The sequence below is a fragment of the Hemibagrus wyckioides genome, linkage group LG21, assembly GCF_019097595.1.
Source record: "Hemibagrus wyckioides isolate EC202008001 linkage group LG21, SWU_Hwy_1.0, whole genome shotgun sequence".
Classification (NCBI taxonomy): Eukaryota; Metazoa; Chordata; class Actinopteri; order Siluriformes; family Bagridae; genus Hemibagrus; species Hemibagrus wyckioides.
In genome coordinates this window covers 5,830,053-5,851,257 of record NC_080730.1, presented here as the reverse complement: position 1 = coordinate 5,851,257, position 21,205 = coordinate 5,830,053, and the positions used below count along the sequence as shown (strand labels likewise).

At 38.9% G+C, this 21,205-nt stretch overlaps 1 protein-coding gene across 1 annotated transcript in view; it reads right to left on the bottom strand.

The window, feature by feature from the left end:
- arhgef3 (Rho guanine nucleotide exchange factor (GEF) 3) overlaps positions 1–19,548 on the bottom strand; it is an 84,302-nt gene extending 64,754 nt beyond the window's left edge. Inside the window, exon 1 of the mRNA XM_058373739.1 lies at positions 19,245–19,548. Coding sequence (XP_058229722.1) covers positions 19,245–19,279 — 35 coding nt within the window. The 5' untranslated portion in view covers positions 19,280–19,548. The remainder of the gene's footprint in view (positions 1–19,244) is intronic.
- Between the last annotated feature and the right edge of the window lie 1,657 nt (positions 19,549–21,205).

Here is a 21,205-nt window from a genome sequence, read left to right as displayed (position 1 = left end):
CTTTATGCACAGAACAGTTATCATGCATTAACAGACCAAAAGTGTGGTCACTTTTTCCCCAAATGAAAACAACAGCCTTTCCCAGTGGCCAAAAAAAATGGAATTTTGTTGTGTCCAATGAATGTCTTTTGTCATGTCCCACTCCACAGTGTTGAATAATGGCTCATATGAAAATAGACAGTCACATTTACATTTCTGTCTTTTGGCAGAGATGAGATATTTAGAGCGACTTACAATTCATCTTTATATAACTGAGCAACTGAGGGTTAAGGGCCTTGCTCAGGGGCCCAGCTTGGTGGATTCGAGCTCCGATCAGTAGTCCCTAAAATTCTGTATCCAACAGAGGGAAAAACACACATCTCTCACTGAAAGCCAACAGAGTCCTGACTCATTCTCTATCAGACTTACTGTGATAAAATAATTCATTTGTTTACACTGATTGAAAAAGTCCCTTTCTATCTTGCTGGGTAAATGGAACTGGTAAAAAGAAAAGGTTAACCATTTGACACATGAATCCATAAAGATAGACAGATCTCTCTTTAGTAACATCAGTAACATTCTATCCGGGGCCTCCGTCTTCATCGGTTCTATCAAAACCAAATCGATCATAAAATATAACTTTAAAAATGAACAAATGTTGAGCTTTCTAAGAAATATGATTAAACAGGACAACGATAATGTGGTTAGCTCTTAGGGAAGTAGGCTTAATGAGGGGAAAGTCTGAATACATCTTAATGAACGTGATTACACTGAGGAAAGTTATCATGGAAGAATTGAGTATAAAAGCATCTACGCTTGATGATATGATCTGAAGAAGACCTGTGCACTCAGCAGATACAGATTTCTAGTAATGTTTCCCATTTTTTCACATGTAATTCTAGAGAAAAAAACTGAGTTAATGTTCATCACAAGCCAACAACATGTTTCTCATTCAGTTCTTATAGCTTTAGCATATTTGATCAGCCCCTTGAATTGAAAGTTCATCAAATAAATCAGTACTGAGGACGGTTTTTGAGATTAGTTTTTATAGCTAAAGGCTTCCTGAGCGACAAAAACCTCCATTTTGGAATAAAATGTTTCTGGAGTACCTCTGCGGCTAACAGAGGCACATTGCAAATCAAAACGGTTAGCAAAGTATCTGACAAGAGGGTTAGGTTAAAAAGGTAACTTTCTTTAAAAATGTCCTGCTACTGTAAAAGTCTGCTTTGACATACAGAAGTTAGAGTTAAAGTTCCTACAGAAGTTCTAGATTTCTAGAAGCACAATGTTAAAAAAGTTGCTAGCTGAGCTAACCTTTTCCACATCATTTGTTTCACTTATTTAACTGCTTGCTTGTGCTCCAGCAGTGCTGCAGCTGTGAAATCCTGATTTATTGCCCTGCAATTCTTCGAAACACTGATCGATAATTAAACCCGAGGTGTTATTCACCGCAGAGTCATTTACAGGCCCTCGCGTTCGCCAATCTACTGGGTGTAATTTGCACCAATCTGTTATCTCTGAGACACCTCGTCTTCCCCCGGTGTCTGATGATGAAGCTGTCTCTTCCCGCTTTATCTGAGAATCCTCTTTCCCGCAACCTTTAAAGGTCACGATCTGGAGCGCTGGCTTGATAACTGTACACTGACCAGAGACCAGAGAGGATGGTGATGCTTGATAAAAATGCATCCTTAGATAGCCAGTCTGGGGTTACACACCCACACCAACACACCCACACCAGCACACACACTCCATTCTCACTCCCTGTAGCTCCTTTCTCAGTTGGTGTAAAGTTATCAATACTGTGATGTAGGTGAATCGATAAAGTTGCCATAAATACAGCACTGCTAATGTTCCCCCTCTGTTCGGCTTAACACAACGACCAACGATGACTTCAACACATTTGTCTAAACTGAGAGATGAACAGAACTGAAAATTCACTTGTAAATTGATTTATTTTCTCTAACAGAGGCTCTGACAGCTGCACGGTTTATACTCATGCACTCTTTCTGATTACAGATTATCATCACTACTGTACTGTTGATTCGAAGTTGTGTAATCGCTGATATGAAGTTTCCTTTGAATTAATTAATTTATTTATTTATTTTTATTATCTATTTATTCATTTATTAATATTTATTCATTTTTATTATTTATTTATTTAATTTTATTTATTTATTTAATTTTATTTATTTATTGGAAGAATTTTTTTAGTGTTAGTACATTGTAACAGCCAGAGGTGAAATATACCGTAATGAAAGCAGCACAACTCCAAGAGCCTTGGCTTGATCCTGAACCCGGGTCACTGCTGTGTGGTTTATTCCTTTTTCCTCTTCCTCCATAAGTAGTTAAGTCTATATATTATGTTTACTAATAATTAGTGTAACTCTTGCCATTGTTCCATTATGTTCCTGTGTTTTGGGTTTTATGCGTGACTGTATAGTATATTTCTGTCTTTTGTAGATGAGACTGGTGGATGTGGTGAGGTGGGAGGGGCAGGTAATGGCATGGGCACATGATGTGCACAGGGTGGGCGAGTGGCTGTGTTTTATTATGGTTACACCTAAAATATGATTGCACTTTGATTTACGTTGTTGTATTTATTAATGAGACTTTTGTAGATGAGACTGCTGGAGGTGGTGGAGTGGGAGGGGCATGCACAGGGTGGGCACAGGGTGGGTGAGTGACTGTGTCTGATCAAAATATGATTTGTTAATATGGGTTTGAATTAAAAAAAAAAAAGTTGATCACATAAAGGTTACTGTCTGTATGGTTTATTTCTTTTTTTCCTCATCTTCTGTAAATGAGAGGTGGTGGGGTAGGAGGGCCATGTACAGGATGGGCACAGGGTGGGCAAGTGGCTGTGTTTAGTTAAAATATGACTGCACCAGGATTTACGTTGTTGTATTTGTTCATTTGGGTTTGAATACAAATAAATTGATCACAAAGATTACTGTCTGTATGGATTATGCTTTTTTTCTTCTTCTTTTGTAAATAAAGGCATGCACAAGGTGGGCACAGGGTGTGTGAGTGGCTGTGTTTTATTTTGACTACACCTAAATTAATAAATAATCACACTGCTGTATTTGTTAGTATGGGTTTGGAATACAAAGAAACATCACTAAAAGGTCTGTATGAGGTTCTTCCTGTATTTACTGTGGTTTCCTCCAGGCGACTGGTTTCCTCCAACCCTCCTATAAAATTAGACAGACAGGCTACTCTAAATGACTCATAGGTGTGAACGCGTGTATGCACAATGCCCTATGCAAGACTGGCATCCTGTCCAGGACGAGTTCTCCTCCTTTACTTTCATTGCTCTATAGGGATAAAGCTCCAGATCCTCTGTGACCCTGACCGGGATAAGACAGAAGGCAAATATGTCGAGATGTGTATTCACGTCCACCACAGATGCGATGGATCAGTCTTTCGTTTAGACTGGTTGTAATTCCATGAAAGTGAGAAATGGAAAATAGCTGGAGTCTTCCCGATAACATTAGTACAACCTGGAAATTTGTGAAGGTGAATCATTGCAAGTTGAGGCCTGATGATTTGGACTGAAATAGCATTCTAAAGCTGTGCTTCATCTTCGTGAGGTCAACATCTGACAAGCACCTCGACCTGTAACGTAGCAGCCAAATAAGTGTTAAGTGGCTTCAGTCGTGTTTCCTCCGAGCAGAACAATAGACTCGCAACGACTCAAGAAAACAACTGTCCTGTCCTGTCCGGGACCCCACTGAGACTCCAGAGCTCAGGAAATGACCATAAATGGACCGATCTACCTACAGCCTGCGCTGTAAACACTGGAGTCTAATATGCACTTGCAGGCCACACTGCATGCCGTCATACCCACTTACCTTTGTGCGCTCGGGCTTTTTATTCCATCGTGCGATTTGGCCGAGGTGCTGTGTAATCAGCTCTCGAGTGTAGGTGGTTAATGCACGATCTCACCCACTCAAGCCGAAGTTTGTTTGCTCTGTGCGCTAAGGAGACGTGAAAATGTATTTCAGAAAGAAATTCATAACAACATACAGGGCCTGGCAGAGATGACGAAAGCAAAATAATGCGTTTTTATTTCTGTTTTGTTTGAAAAGCGAGAGTAGCACAAATCCTTGTTTGGGTAATGGAATGAACAAAGGCTTGTTTTTGTCTGCCAGTCTGGTCTCTCTTCTGCAATAAACACGTGTCCCCCTTCACTCTTCCTTACATCAAGACTCCCCCTAGTGGTTGTTTAACAGCAGAGGAATTAAACCGTACTGTAATTTGGGAAAACCTTACTTTGGTACATTGTGTTCTGTCATGTCCTGTTTTCTTTATTTAACAGGCCTCATGGGTTTCCAAGTAGTGAGGTAAAAAAAAAAAACTCTGCTAATAAATCTTGTGCTTTCATTACAGGCTATGTGAGAAACATTCCTGGACACCATACCTATCAGGAAGCGTCACAGGAAGAAAGCGAGAGTGACCAGACGCCCTTTATTTTCAGGGAAAGTCCTAGATTTCAGTTTTGCCGTGTTTCAAACAAACATTCATACAAACTGTGCAACATATTTGGGATGTTTTGTTCATTACTGGAACACGGCAGATCCGGTCCTTTTGACATATGGGATGATGTTTACTGTAGACATTACAGTCAGTAATGGAATATTCACAGACTTTCAGAATTTACCTAATTTGGAATTGTGAGTATTAATTATCTTTACAGCATCTCCAGCACATCCAAAGATGCTCAATTCCTCTGACAACACTAATTTTTCAATGATGATCTCTCCTCTAGGTAGGCCATCTCGTCGCTGTTGGAGATCAGGCCCACCACCAAGTAGTGATCATTTCCATTTATTAAAGAATGAATCTTTTTATCCGTTTGTGGTAATATTTAACGTTTGTTGGACACTGACAAAACATCCTCATACTATAATCCTGCAGTATAATCGCTAATTTTCAAATCCTCTTTACTGCAGTTCATTAGACAAAACACTGATCAGATGAAGACGATGATGATGATGATGATGATGATGATAAGTAATAAAAAAGCGTCTCCATGCTGGGCTATGAAATATTTGCTCATTAAGGATACGATGTTTAGAGTGAGCTGCAGTGAGCAGGGACAATAATAATATACTCCTGACAAAATCAGGTTGTGTTCAACCATCGATCTGTTTATTGAGCATTTTTCTCCATGTTTATTTCATCAAACGATATTTCGTGTCGCTTTTAAAAAATAAAAACTGAGAAAAACAAAAACAAAGAACGACTTTATGGCAAAAACAAGGCCGCAGTTCTAATGTGGGAGAACATGAAAGCAGAGCTGGGGTTTGCATGATATACTGTGTGTGTGTGTGTGTGTTTTAATTTCAGTCAGCAAAGCCAGCAGAGATTAAGCGAGCTGTCCTGTAATTATACACTCGGCTCATGAGAAAGCCTTCTACGCCTCGAGCGCGCTGTAAACACTGCCACATGTGAGATCGGCCCAAAGAGGAACAGACGTCCAGCAAAGCCGTGTTCTAGCGCTAGAGCATGACCGATACATTTCCTTCTCGATGTGACGCGTGTCTTTATTATCAATATTACGTTCCAGGTTAAACAGGTAGATCTGGAAATTAAGTAAACTATAAACAAACTATATACCGAAGGAATCGATCAGTTAAGAGTCAACCCTCAAAGCTTCGGAGTCGATTCACCTGAAAATGATTCACCTGCGACCAAATCCAGAGTCGACACGCACGCAAGGACCTCCAACTGATTAATTAATCAACCCACATTTTTATATTGACGTTATGATGAATTGAAGTTGTCTTTCAACACCTGATTTGTTTGATTCCAAATAGAATTTGTTCTCAATTATCCACAGGTGAATCATTTTCAGTCTGTGGAACTGAATCCAAAGCTTTGGGGTTGACTCTTACGTGATTATTTATTTAAATGATCATCATAATAATAGTTAGTTGCAATCGGATTTTATATTCTCCCAAATCTATCTGTTATCTCCATCACATTTTGCTAGATATTGAATTCTGTCTTTTAAATGCCTGGAATCAGTGAATCAACTCTCTTTTTGTAGGGGAATCAATTCTTTTTAGGAATTAACTTGTTTGAGGACTGACTCTTTTTTGAGATTGATTCTTTTTGGGGGGGGAAATGGCTCTTTTTAGGAATTGAGTTGTTTGAGAACTGACTCTTGTTTGTGCTGAATCAAGGCTTTTTTGCAATTGACTTGTTTGAGGATTGACTCATTTTTTGTGGGGAATCAACTCTTTTTTTTTAATTGGCTTGTTTGACAATTGACGCTTTTTTGAGAATGACTCTTTTTTGAGGGGAGAACTGGCTCTTTTTTGGAACTGACTTGTTAGACGACTGACTCTTTTTTGAGACTGACTCTTTTTTGGAGGGAATCAATTCTTTTTTGTAATTGACTTGTTTGATGATTCACTCTTTTTGAGATTGACTCTTTTTTGTGGGGAATCGACGCTTTTTTGGAATTGACTTGTTTGACGATTGACTCTTTTTTTGAGATTGACTTTTTTTGGGGAGAACTGGCTCTTTTTTAGGAATTAACTTGTTTGAGTGTTGACTCTTCACTGGGATTGACTCTTTTTTGTGGGGAATCAACTCATTTTAGAAATTGACTTGTTTGACGTTTGATTCTTTTCTAAAATTGACTCTTTTTTTGGGGGGGGGGCTGGTTCTTTTCAAGAATTGACTCGTCTGACGATTGATTCTTTTCTGTAATCGACTCTTTTTTTTGGTTGAAATCGGCTCTTTTTTTGGTTGGGAGGTGGTGTTTGTGTTGAAGCAGAGACTTGAGGTCAGGGGGTTGTTTTTGTGTGTGTGTGTGTGTGTGTGTGTGTGTGTCCTGACTCGGAGCACTTTCAACAAGAAACTGAATGATTACCTGATGACTTGATGCTGCCGAGTCAAAAAAAAAAAAAAAAAATCATTTAGAACCTAACTGATTCAAATAGTTACTTGTGGTGTGAAGTGACGCTTCATTAAATACACCAATCTGTCACTAACGCAAATATTCTGCCAGATATCATTCTCATGATAATGTTACAATGGCTCAGACATTTAGCACAGTTTAGCACAGTGTTATTGTACTTTATTAAACATTCACAGCTCTTTTGCCAGACGTCTTTATCCCTTTATTTATCGTTTCCTCATTGCTTCTTCAGATTTGATGAAACTGCTTCACAGACTAGTGTGAAAGGGATCATCTGCTGTGTGCCGCAATGTTTTTAGAAGCTGTCAGAGAAAACGTTTTCACTCTGCCGTTTCAAAACGTGGCTTTTACACTTTTTTTTTCCAGGTGAAAGGTTAAGAAAAGGAAAAAAAGGGGGCAACGTGCGTGAGTTTTCTTTGTCAGTGAAGGGAACAAGAGAACACCATTAAAGCTGTTTCCTGAACTCTGGCCTCTTACCTGCAGAGGAAACACACACACACGCACACACCACACACACACCACACACACACCTATTTCCCCTGCACACCTTCTCTCGATTTTGCCATGACAACAGAAAAATAGCTCCTCCTACTTTTTTTCCTTTTTCAAAAGCCGTCTGTCATGAAGCTAATTAACGGCGCTGAAGCACAAGGACAAAATAACCGTCAGTCCCGGAGTCATTAATTTCTAGATCTCGTTAATCTCTACCTGACTTCTCACAGAACGTGTGTGCGGCGACGCCAGACATTTTTCTGCCTTCGTAATTAAAGGCGAATTATGCACTAGCACTTAATGTTTTATATGACGTGTTTCGTTGCTAAGCAACAAAACACAAAATGTTATGCTGTTGCAGAAAAACTGATCAGATACCAAACGTCTTCCAAGAGCAGTCTCGTGCCTCCTTAGTGACCTCTCTCGTGATCTGTGTCTCCCTCTGCTGGACAACAGAGAACCTCAGTAAAGACAGGACTTCACACAGTTCACTGAAAGTACTGAACTAGGTGAGGAAGGGCATTTCTGCGAAACAGGATGTTGAAAAAAAAAACTCAGTATAAAAGGTCACATCCAAACTGCATATGAAAAATAAAAGGTTTATAAAAGGGTGCCGCGGTCAGACAGGCGTCCAGTGAACTCTACACAACACAGTGCTGCAGTATAAATATGTGATGACTAAAATCATAGTTATTTACATAGTCCTTGTGCTTATGTCCAAATAGTAATAATAATAATAATAATAATAATAATAATAATAATAATAATAATAATAATGAGCTTGCATATTTTATGGAATCTCTCAAATGTATTTATAAGTAGATCAGATTATCAGATTTTTAACAGCGTTATTTTTTAATAATAAATAAGAAAAACAAAAATCCAACAAAAATAAAAAATAATATTATTTTGTCAAATTCTCTAAATGTCTCGAGTAATAAAATAAGATGATTTTTAAATAGTATTTCTAAAATTTTAATAATAATGATTTTTTAAATTTTTAATAAAATTAATTGACAATAATAATAATAATAATAATACTACATTATTATTATTATTATAAACATTTGCATTTAAATGAATAATATAATTTTATTTTTAATAACATTTCTAAAGAAAATATTTCAATAATGAAAATCTCATTGTCTTTATAAATATTAAAACAATGTGTTTTTATTATTAAATAATTTCAAATAATAATTTAATAACAAAGATTTAAAAAGATTTTTGAAAGTATTTAAATACTACTACGACTACTACTAGCGATTAAAATAAATAAATAAATTAATAATATATATAGAAAAAATTTACTATATATATATATATATATATATATATATATATATATATATAAATTGCCTTTACTGTGTGGAGTTTGCATGTTCTTCCCGCGCCTGTGTGGGTTTACTCCAGGTACTCCAGTTTCCTCCCACAGTCCAAAAAACATGTACATTATGGTACATTGGTAATTCTAAATTGGAGTGAGTGTGACCCTAATTAGAAGTAAAGCGGGTATATAAAATGGATGGATGGATGGATGGATGCTTTGCTACTTCAACCAGTGCTACTGAACATCCACGAAAAGAATATATATATTATATATATATATATATTTATTTAATGTTAGTTATCATAACATATGATATCATAACATTAAACAGTTAAAAACTAGGTTAAAAAACAGCTAATAAGATTGTGCTATTAATCACAGGTCTGGCGTGTGACTGCTGAGTAACTGAGTCGAATCACGTGTAATATCAGTAGCATGACGACGACACGATCACACACACAATCCGTGTCTCAAAGACAACACCTCGCTATGTCTGTGTTTAGATCAGAAAATGGTGAGGGTGTGTGCGGGCTTTATGAGGGTGTGAGATGTTCTTCGGGTTTTCCGAGAAGCCTCGCTGGCGCTCCGGTGCTTGTGAGGATAGGTTGTACGTTTGTGGAAGAGAAAAGCAGGGTGTTGATGTGCTTTTCAAAGATTCCCGAGGTTTAATCCGTGCAAGCAGGTTTTTACATGTCACAGCTTCAGTCAGCTGATTTTCAACCTTGAAAACAATGCAGTCCTGTGGGCCCAATCGTTAAGTTGTGCCTGTGGGGAACTGCTCTTTAACTGCTCTGTAACTTCTCTTTTTCTGCTCTGAATGTGAGACGGTGTATATAAGGGCAAGTGTAGGCTGATTTGGGTGATGGCTTTGGAACTACTTTTGGTTCTGGGTGTGTGGAAGCATGATAGTCAGTTGCCGTGTGTGTGTCTGTTTCCCTATAAGTCCCGTGGGACCTGCGGCTCACTCTTTCCAACTACATCTATGTTCCACTAAGCAGAAAAGGAAGTTTAAGCCCATACACACACACACACACACTTTTGTTTTGTTTTTTTTAAAAAAAAAAAAAAAAAAAAAAGGAGTGGGAACCAACCACCAGGTCAAAACTATTCCTATCCTTGTGGGGACATTTGGTTCCTGCCCAACACAAAATCTAAAAACATGCCCACACACACAGATACACACACACACAAACACACACACACACACACAGAAAATCCCAATCCTGGTGACACACTGACATGCAGGCAGCACAGGACTAACCATTACATCATCCACCCCACCAGCCCGGATCATCTCAGTCACAACATAGCGAAGGTCCACGGCACACACATCTTCAGCACAGTGTTCAACAACAGGAACACATTTCAGCGCGTTTCCATCACTTCCTGTAGAACATGTGTGATGATGTGTGAGTTTTAACATGTTTCCCTGTACTTAGGAAAGAACACTACAGTTACAGTTAAGTCTAAGGGCAGATCATAAATTCTATCAACAGCCTTGCATGCATATTTATTGTGGTTGCAGCAGTCAAAATCTCTGGGGAAGTGAACTGCTCTTTACGATATTGCTCCAGTGATGGAAATTTTTGGATAAACCTCCACGAGAACAGCTTTGCTAAGACCTTCTCTCATGGAGTGTAGAGCTCTAGCTTTGAATTCACATTATACACAAGCGTGACAGCAGTACAGTGGGTACAAATCAGTACATGTTCACATCCAACATCAGAACGGGGAACAATTTCGTCTCATCTAGAGAGCCTGTGGACTTTAGAGCAGGGGTGTCCAATCTTATCTGGAAAGGGCCGGTGTGGGTGCAGTCAGTGTGGGTGTGGATGACTGTGACCGGTGGGGGTGTGAGTGGGTGTGGTCAGTGTGGGTGCAGGTCTTCAATAAAACCAAGCAGAAGTTGCAACCCCGACTGGACCTCCCCGTCATAGGGTCTGTGGCTAGAAACGTCTTGAAACGATGATGGCTATCACAATCACTCTTTACAACTGTGCTGAGCAGAAAAGCATGTCAGGAAGTACAAGAAACCTACAAGTGGAGAAACAGTGTAACTTCTATTTCTGTCAGAAAGTGAACACAAATCCGAGGCTACAGTGTTGAATTCTATCATAGGTTCAAACTGGTGGTGGTGGTGGTGTAATGGTGTGGGGAATACTGTCTTCATACTGGAAAACGCTTCATACTAATCAAGCTTTGTTTGACTGCTGCAACATATCTGAGTACTGCTTTTGATCATCCATCCATCCATCCATCCATCCATTCATCCATCAATACATCCATCAATCCATCCATCCATCCATCAATCCATCCATCCATCCATCCATCCATCCATCTTTCCATTTTCTGTACTGATTTTCCAACACAGGCTTGCAAGGAAACTGGAGACTATCCCAGGAGACTCACAAGGCAAGGAACATCCTAAACAGGTCCCCAACCCACTCCCTTGCCCATTCACACACAATACACACAATTTAGAGATGCCAATCAACCTACAACACATGTCTTTGTACTGGAGGAGGAAACCGGAGAACCCAAAAGAAACCCTTGAACCAATACCAATCAAGCTTTGTTTAACTGCTGCAGCACAGAGTACTACTGTTGATCACATTCATCATGTACAAACATTTATCTATCTTGCATCATGACACGAAGCAAAAAATCCATTCAAATTGGTTCAATGGTCATAACGGCGAGTTTAGGCTTCCTCAAAATCCTCTTCAATCACCGGATCTGAGTCTAGTAGAGCGCATTTGGGATAGATGGTGGTAGACTGTGAGATTCGTATGTGCAGCTGAAATCTATGAACTTAGAAATATATTTGAAGTAAGTTTGTAAGCAAACATGTTTTCTCAAAACAGAGAAACATAAAACTAGTTGCTAGTATAATGTTGTCTTTAATCTTCAGGAAGTATCTCTAAGGAGACAGAACGGTTTGTTGTCTGCCTACATCTGGTTAAAGCTGTGTTCATGTTTAAAGATTACAGCAGGTCACACTGTATCCCTATATTTTGTTCTCGTTTGCAAACCACAGGGTCAGCGTTGTGCATAATACTGAAAGACCAGTATCAGATAGACGCAGATATGTAAATGTGAATAGATCAAGAGTAATTTGAGACTAAGATCAGGGAAGACGTTTGATTATTTAGTGCTCAGGAGCTACAATATAACATGGCTATCAGTGTGATATGCTAGAGCTAGCAGTTTATTGTCAGACAAACCATATGAGCAGGGTGTGTGTAGCTGATTTCGACATCATGAGCATAACCTGAGGCTGGGAAAATGCATTTCATCTAGTATTATAAGAAGAAACACAAGTATTTAAGGCATATGTGTGATCATTTATATTAGAAACTGTACAATTTCCTGGCTTGTCAGAAACACTGAAAATGCCAGACACCAAAAATATCACGGCTGACCAAATATTTGATGCTAACAGACAACTCTTTCACCAAAACAGCACTTTAAAGCACTAAATCCACATTACGTTTATAATCTGCCGATAAGATTTTTTTTTTTTTACCAGCGTACGACACCACTAGAAATCCTGACGAGAGCGATCCATGGAATTGATTTGACCTGGATAAAGTTCTCAGAACAAAGTTAAGCATTGTGTTCAGACACCTTCAACGTGATCATAGTCCATCAGTCACGTCAAGCACATTTCATAACGCAGATATCAGTTCTGGCACACGGCGTATCAGTGTCAATGACGTCTGAGAGGTAAATAAGCCGTTTTGGGATAAAACATATGCGGAGTAAGGGAAAGAGGTCGCTGATAACGAGGCGACGTAGGCAAAAATCCACCTGGTGGTTTGTGACAGGGGTTTTCATCACAGCTGAGAGAGTGAATGAGTCCATGTGTGATGACAGGTGGTGGTGGGGGGAGAAAGAAAGAGAGAGAGAGAGAGAGAGAGAGAGAGAGAGAGAAAGACCAGCTTACAAATCTAATCTAGGAACAGCTGCAGATCCAAAATTAGAGAAATGCCAACATTATGAATGGCATCGACAAAGTGTCCGTAAGTAGATTTAGAATTAAGCCTCTCACAAAACGGAAGCTCTCTCACCTCATAAATCTTTCAAAAAGCCAAAGCTAAATTTTAGAAATGTATATTTCAATTGTATATAAGGAATACAACATTTAAGGATGTGCAGTTAATGGAAAATAATCAACACTGTGATCCAGTGGGATCCAACACAAAGGTCAGTTACTGTTTTCAGCCTGAAGTGTTTTTTATTCCTTTTATATACCACAGTGATGTGTTGCTATTGCTAACTTCATTATTAATTAAATAACGAAATGATAATATATTAAACACAATACATATGTTACAGCCAAAATTACTGTTGGAGGTTATTTGGGGTAATGGAATATTAGTCAACTATTCTGACCAATTAGAACTGAGAATTCGGCAGAGCTGAGGTAGAACATCCATCAGGAGGTTTTTAGTACAGAAAAGGTAGGAAACAATAGCTTTTAGCACAATATGGACAGCCATTCATCTATCTGTCTGTCCTGTCCTTCCATCTTTCCATCCATCCATCCGTCCGTCCATCTATTCATCTGTCCATACATCCGTCCTTCCACCCATTAATCCATCCATCAATCCATCCGTCTGTCTATCTATCTATCCATCCGTCCATCCATCCTTCAATCCAATTCAATCCATCCATCCATCCACCCATCCGTCCGTCCATCTATTCATCTGTCCATACATCCGTCCTTCCACCCATTAATCCATCCATCAATCCATCCGTCTGTCTATCTATCTATCCATCCGTCCATCCATCCTTCAATCCAATTCAATCCATCCATCCATCCACCACCCACTCGAATCAATCAATAAATCAATCCATCCGTCTGTCTATCCATCAGTCCATCCATCCATCCATCCATCCATCCATCCATCCATCCATCAATCAATCAATCAATCCGTCTGTCTATCCGTCAGTCCATCCATCCATCCATCCATCCTTCCATTTTCTGTACTGTTTTTCCAACACAGCCTCACTAAGAACCTACAGCCTATCAAAGAAGACTCATAGTACAAATCAGGGGACATCCTAAACAAGTCACCAACCCACTCCCTCACCCGTTCACACACAATACACACAATTCAGAGATGCCAATCAGCCCACAACTGGGCTGGAGGAGGAAACCAGAGAACCCTGAGGAAACCCTTGAAGCACAAAGAAAACAAGTGAACTCCACCAACACAGAATGGAGACAAGAATCAAACCCCAATCCTGAAGGTATGAAGCAAAACATAACCACAAAAACATATTGTATATAATCAATCTTGCTATTGGTATTATTATGATATGAGGGAAAAAGTTTAGAATTTTGGGGGAGAATTTTCCCATAATAAGTGTCTGAAAAAATACTGAACTATTTGAAGTGCAATATATTATAAAGAAATATATTTTATAACTTAAAGAAACTTAGCTGTCTATGTTTTTTATGAATTCGGCACATGCAAAATTATAACATTTACATCAGGGACCAGAAAATGAGCCATGCAAAAATAAATAGTACAAATAAATGATTGTTCACTGCATCATTGCCACTGAGAGTTCAAAACCCAGCAATGCCACAGCCATCTGTGTACAGCTGTAATATTGCATTATTAATTAGTTATGAATCAAAAATTAATGGAGTAAAGATGTAGAGTACATCAATATAGAAAAGATTTTCCTTTCCCTACAGATCAAGTCAAGCAACGATTCTTAGAATTTCCACTCAGTTGTAAATGACTTCCCCCAGATGCTTCCTGAGTGTCACAAAGCAACGACATGAATTTGGATGTAACTCTGAATGATCTTGGTCCAATTTCAGGAGCTCTGCATCCCTACATAAGAACAGATCTGATCCACAGGACCTGGATCATTACTGGCTTACGGCTCAGCTGCGGTTGCTTTACTTGCACTTTCCTCTGAGAACTTTCCCCAAATCTCCGCCCCAAATTCCCACTTCCACATTTGTGTACACTTTTGCTATGAAAGCAGATATTGTTTTCATTTAAGTTTGTATCTCTAAGGTTCTGATATATAAAAAAAGCAATCAAAAGGGAAGTGATAGCTCATGTGGTTACGGCTCTGAGTTGCCGATTGCAGGATTAGGGTTCAAGGCCCAGCATGGCCAAGCTGCCACCACTGGGTCCCTGAGCAAGGCCCTTAACCCTCTTCTCTCGAAGGGTTCTGTCAAGGATCATGGCTGACCCTTTGCTCTGACCCCAACCTCCAATATTGGGATATGTGAAGAAAGAATTTCACTGTGCTGTAATGTATATGTATATCATTTGCTTGCTTCCACATGCTTCCTTTGGGTGGTGGTAGCTCAAGTGCTTCAGGCTCTGGGTCGTTGACTGGAGGATCAGGGCTCAAGACCCAGCAACCACAAGCTGCCACTGCCACCCTGCTCCAGGGGCGCTGCATCATGGCTGACCCTACGCTTTGACCCCAACCCCCAAGGAAGAATTTCACTGTGCAGTAATGTATACATGACAAATAAAGACCAACTTAACTTGCTGATCATCCCATTCCTGGTTTAGTCAGCTATAAAAACCTCCACTATTCTAGGAAGGCTTTCCACTAGAAATTGGAGCAAGGCTTTGTGGATTTGTGTTCATTCAGCTACAAGAGCTTTAGTGAGATGATGTCAGGTGAGATGGTCTGTGTTTCACTTCAAGGTGTTCAATGGGGTTGAGTCAGACTCAGGGCTCTGTGCAGGACATCGGAGTCCTTCCACTCCAACCATGACAAGCCAGCTCGCTTTATGCACACTGAACATTGTCATGCTAGAACAAGTCTGGGTCTCTAAGCTCCAGTGAAAGGAAACTGTAATTCTGTAGCATATGATGACATTGTAGACAACGTGGGTTTCTAACTTTGTGAAAACATTACGGAGAAAACCCACACCAGTGTGATAGTGAGGTGTCCACAATCCTTGGGTTCTTAATCAAAGACATAATTTTTCTATCCTAGACCCAGAGTGGGTGTGGGAACTCAAACATGAGTAGATGCCCTTCAGGTTTTGCGTCACCCGGTGCTTCTCTGGGGTTTTGATACGTATCATAACAACTTTTGAAGCTGACAAAAAAAAAAAAAAAAAAACTGAACAACCTCCCACTCTAAAAATCCACCTAAAAGGGCGTGTAGTTCTTCAAAATCTATTTCCTACTACCATCAATATGTCAGTAACAGGGAGATTCCCCTGGATTCAAACCCGGGAAAAGTTCAGATTCTACAGAATCTACCATGACGGTAAAGTGGGAATCAAGTTGACACGCATCAATGACACGCATTTTTTTTTTAAAAGAAAAACCTGACTGTAGTTTCCCTTTAGGAGCCCATGTAGCACATTACACTGGGTATAAAGGCTACGTCATTTAGATACTAACCTTCCATAATGCGTTGCAATATATATTAGAATACAATAATGATCATGCATCATGTAAAGGATAGTGTGGGATTTTTGTTTTAGTACTCAAGAGGAAATTGTGGAATCCCCGCCATTTGTACTTTCAGTTTCGTGACATCCTACTGGTATTTCAGAAACATCACCTGACTTTACTTTCGATTTTATACAAACAAACGTCCGAGAACACTGCACTATAACTTAAACAGAAAAATAACAGCTTTCCAGTACCAATCTTGGTCAAATACAGTAATCATTTTAAAAACATTTTTGGGAAAGTCCACCAAAATATTCACATCTAAAACACATATAAACATCTAAAACATACATAAATGACATTTGTGCATAAAAGAAACTGGTTTTAGAGAAAGAAATAGCCATGCACTGACTGTAACAATATGCTGAAACTGGAGACTCATTCCATAAATGTTGCTTACATATAAATATCCTTACAGAACACATCATCATATAAACTAATCAGTGTTACTCTTCTTCTTGTTGTTGTTCTTTCGGCTGTTCCCTGTTTGGGGTCGCCACAGCAGACCATTTGGTCCACATGTTTCGGTTTGGCACAAGTTTTATGCCGGATGACCTACCTGACGCAACCCTCCCATTTAATCTGGGCTTGGGACCGGCACTGAGACTTAACTCTTCAGTGGCTGGGTTAGCTCTCTGCCTGGGAATCGAACCTGGGCCACGGCAATGAGAGTGCAGGATCCTGCCGCTGGACCCCTAGGAGATTCAAAGCTACTCTTGAAACATTACATAATTTTTTTGGTAATCCATTTCAGCCTTAATAATGAATGTCTGCCTGTCAATCAGCTGCTAATAAAATGTGTGCATTAATGTAATGATGTTTACCGATGTGAGAGATGATGAATCAATGTTCTGCTCATCATATCGGTATACATGACATATATGCGATATACATAAATAAAATACCAAGGCATTCAGGAGCAGAAAAATGCATCTGGATGTCTCTGCTGCTGTGAATTCATGAAACAACCAGAGCAAACTTCAGTAATCCCACCAAGAAAGAGTGAAGCAGGGATCAGGCCTCGTTCGTCACCCGAGCAGTTCCCCAGTCACACCCGGTTAAAAGACTATTCTGAACACATTCAGCTGGGATTAGTCCAGGGCTTGCGAATGACCACGCTCTGCCGCTTCTGTCCCAGCACTGGGGTCATTTCAGATCAGTCAGAACGGTCGAAAAACCCGTCCGGAGAAAAGGCCTGAGACATGCACACTTGTTGATAAGGCAACAGGTGAACAATCAGCCCAGATCACACATGTGACCTTGAGGTTTACGAGGTCATCATATCTACTGACATGAGCCGGCCTTCTGCATGAGACATATGCTGTAGGATCTAAATATACATGCGAGACATTTCGGTTCATATCTGCTCATAGAGACAAACCACAGAAGGTTCATTCTTCTAGCCGAATCTCATTACTCAGCGCTAAATTCATACGTTTCTGTTGTGTCAGTTCTTGCGTAAATGAAACAGTGTTCATGTATGAGCTGAGCTTACAGTGGCACCAAATAGACTCAAGATCACAGATCAACGTATCACATCAGAAGGATGACGTGGTACCAGGGCTCTACGTAGCCAGCAAACTTGCCTATGTGGTCGTTCTAGGAGACAGATTTGAGGCGATACATGAGCATACGACAACGCAAATCAGGATTCAAATCTATAAATTGCACATATGCATACTATGTGTCAGTATACTAGCTAGCTGTGTTATCTAATATTAAAAATAGGATTACGTTATTTCGGATGACAGGAAACCATTTCCAAATTGCATAATTACATATAATCATAGAATTTTTGAGGCTATGATTAAATGATATATTTTAACTACCGTAAATTGTGTATATGAGACACATCATGTCAGGTATTTTCACTCCTTCAGCGCTCACCCACTAAAAATGTCCCTGATTAGTGCTATTACAATCTATTTTTATTGATTTTTACAGTATTACATTTATCAATGAGATATTTTCTCATTGTTTGGTTTGGATTGTGATGCAACAGTGAATACATGATATAGTACTGTGATATATTTTTGTAAGATCACCGACTCCTAGGTTAAGGTCTAGCCCATTTAAGTAGTTTTTGGCTTTAAAGGTGCATTCGAGAGGAGAAAATGGATGCAAACCCAAACAAGCGTTCCTGACCAAACACGTTTCCTCAGCAAATTAATCGACTTTTAATAAGCACACAGCTTAATGCTTTTATTTTATTATGCTTTATATATCTTCCAGGTTATATGCACAAGTAAGAAAACCGACTATTGTACCTTTACTGGTTTAAAAGGACACAATGTTTTGTTGTGATCTATAATGAGGTCCAGGGTCAAGGAACCAATAGCACAGTGGCCTTGAAGACTACAATTAGAACCTCAGTGAAACATATATCACAGATCTCCAGCTTTCCCTAGACAGTGAACTCAGCGGCATTTCACAAGCTGATGCTAAGCTCGCTTCTGTGAAAAGTCAAGACAGAAATCGCAAACATCTGAGATGTGAAGAAACAGTGTGTGTGTGTGTGTGTGTGTGTGTGTGTGTACAAACAATGACTGACTCTGGAAGCCATATGAGACGACCTCAGAGGGATAAAAAAGAAACAGTAGACCTTGATCTAATGTGACTTCTAATGGGTTTGTGGTGCACACATGCTCCAAACCTGTGTGCCTCGTGTTGTATTAATATAAATGAGGAAATAAATAAATAAATAAATAAGAATAATGAGGAGCACAGGGATGCGGGTCTGTGGTCTATGTTTGTTGTGTGTAATGGCTGAAAATAATCAACATTTAATGACACTGAGATGCGACAGTGATTGAAATATTTAATTATTTAATTATTTTTATTTTAGTTGTCTAGCATTTAAATGTCATGTTTTATTTTTTTACTGTAAGATACATGGAAGTGAAGTTGAAGCCATGAAGAGATCAATCTCAAAAGACTTTCTTGCCTTAGGATTTATGTGACTTGATGCTGTTTATTATGAATGGAATAAAGTTGATGTTGCTCATACATTCAGCACAAACAAGGAAATAAAATAAAAAATAAAATTTTCTCTTACCCGGATACTTCATGACTTCCGACACCAGTTTGCATGGAAGCAGGATTTTTGTATTTTTAGTGTGAGCAGGAAAAATGTAGACATCCAGGTCACTTCTTCCAAAAGGATATATAAAGCGATGAGCCTGATCTAAAAGCTGACCACAGACAGTCCACTTAAAGATGTCCTTTCTAATTCACCGTCGTACCAAACTAGTAAAAGAGCGACTAAATAAAAACTGTGGTTATAATAAACCGGTAGGTTTAATACTGAAGTTATCCTTTGGGCTATTCTTTTCCCCCCTTCACTTCTTTTCCGCACTGTTGTTAGACGCGTGCACGCCTCGACGCACAAGGGGCGGAGTCTTATTCGCAAACCCCGCCCCCACCCCATGGGAGGCTGAGGTGTTACCAAAGACGTGTAGTGTAAATAAACGTCTTCCGAACAAAAACAAATAAACAAACAAACAAACAAACAAACAAACTGAAGCTTACTACAGATAAAAAATTTCCCCATATACATTAAATAGCCTATGTAAATACACAAAAAGAAACAGACTCAAAGCAGTAACGCTAGTCTGATTATTTTTTTGTTCATTTATTTTATTTAATTCTATCTTGTTTATTTATTTTCCGCATTGTTGCCTGTATTAACGCGAATAGCTTACACAATGGGCGGGGCCTTACACAAGCCCCGCCTATATAGTGAGAGCCGGAGCTAAATGCTATAATACTACCTAATTAAACGTTTTTAAACAAAAAAAAGTGGTATAAAAATTACTAATTTTGATAATAGGAAATGTAACACTTAAATATTTATATTCATATCTTACTTTTTTTTTTCCTGTAGTGTTGTTAGACTAGGGCACGTCGAGTAAAGGGGCGGGGTCTAGCACAAAAGTTCCGCCCATAACACCAAAAAGAAATTTAAAGTGTCTCGTGATCCGAGTTAATAATTTTAATTCAGTGAAATTGAGTACAAAAGCATGGCTTTACATGAATAGAAATGAAAATTTATAGATAGATATAATTAAAATATCCTTTAATTATTTATTTATAATTAAGGCCTATTGCTGTCATTCATAGTGTGGTCGCATCATATGCTATGGGCACTTTTCATTTTCCTTAGTAAGTGTTTTTATACATTTATTTGTTGTACTGAAGTGAACTTGCAGCTCAAGGAAGTGTTTCCTCTAACCAACGCATCTCTGCCTCCATCCTGCGGAAATGTAATGAAATTACATGAATGAACTACCCATGTGCCTAGCATTGAGGGACTGAATTACCCTCCAAGCATGCACTATTACCACCAGAAATAATTGGCTGTGGCTTGGGGGTAAAAGGGTGTAGACAAAATATACACAAGTATTAAACTTTTCGCTTAAATAAAAAGTGGAAAATATCATTTCTGCAACTCTGGGAAGTAATTGCATGACAAAACTATGGATTCATTTTTAAAGAATGAGAAATGAGATATCAATCACGGTGCTTCCAGATTAATGAAATAATCCCTGTTTATAGACAGATGGGTAGAGAAAAGGGTTGAGAATAAGCACATCATACGGGTTAGTCAGTAACAAAGTTCACCAACACAATAAATGACCTGATAAATAAGTACAGTACCTAATACAAGTATACACCAGGTACAACTGTTTATTCCAAAAGTCTCTGCTATTGTCCAATAGCACTGATCACACTTTTTATTATTTATATATTAATTTAATATAGAATATTGATATTAAAGTATCAGCCAGGATTGAATAGACATCCTTACAGTAAGAGCACACTGTCTACAAGCTTCTGCTGCCCAGTTATGCAAAACATCCCAAGAACGTTGTGAGGCGTGTTTTCAGGCAAGTTGTGTCCTGTGTTCACGTGCAAGACTGTGATTCTCTTTTTTTTTTATGGACTGGAAAATATGTCATGTCTGATCTGACACTGATCCCCTGTTTCAACCCTAACAGCAATACTCGGTATATAAAT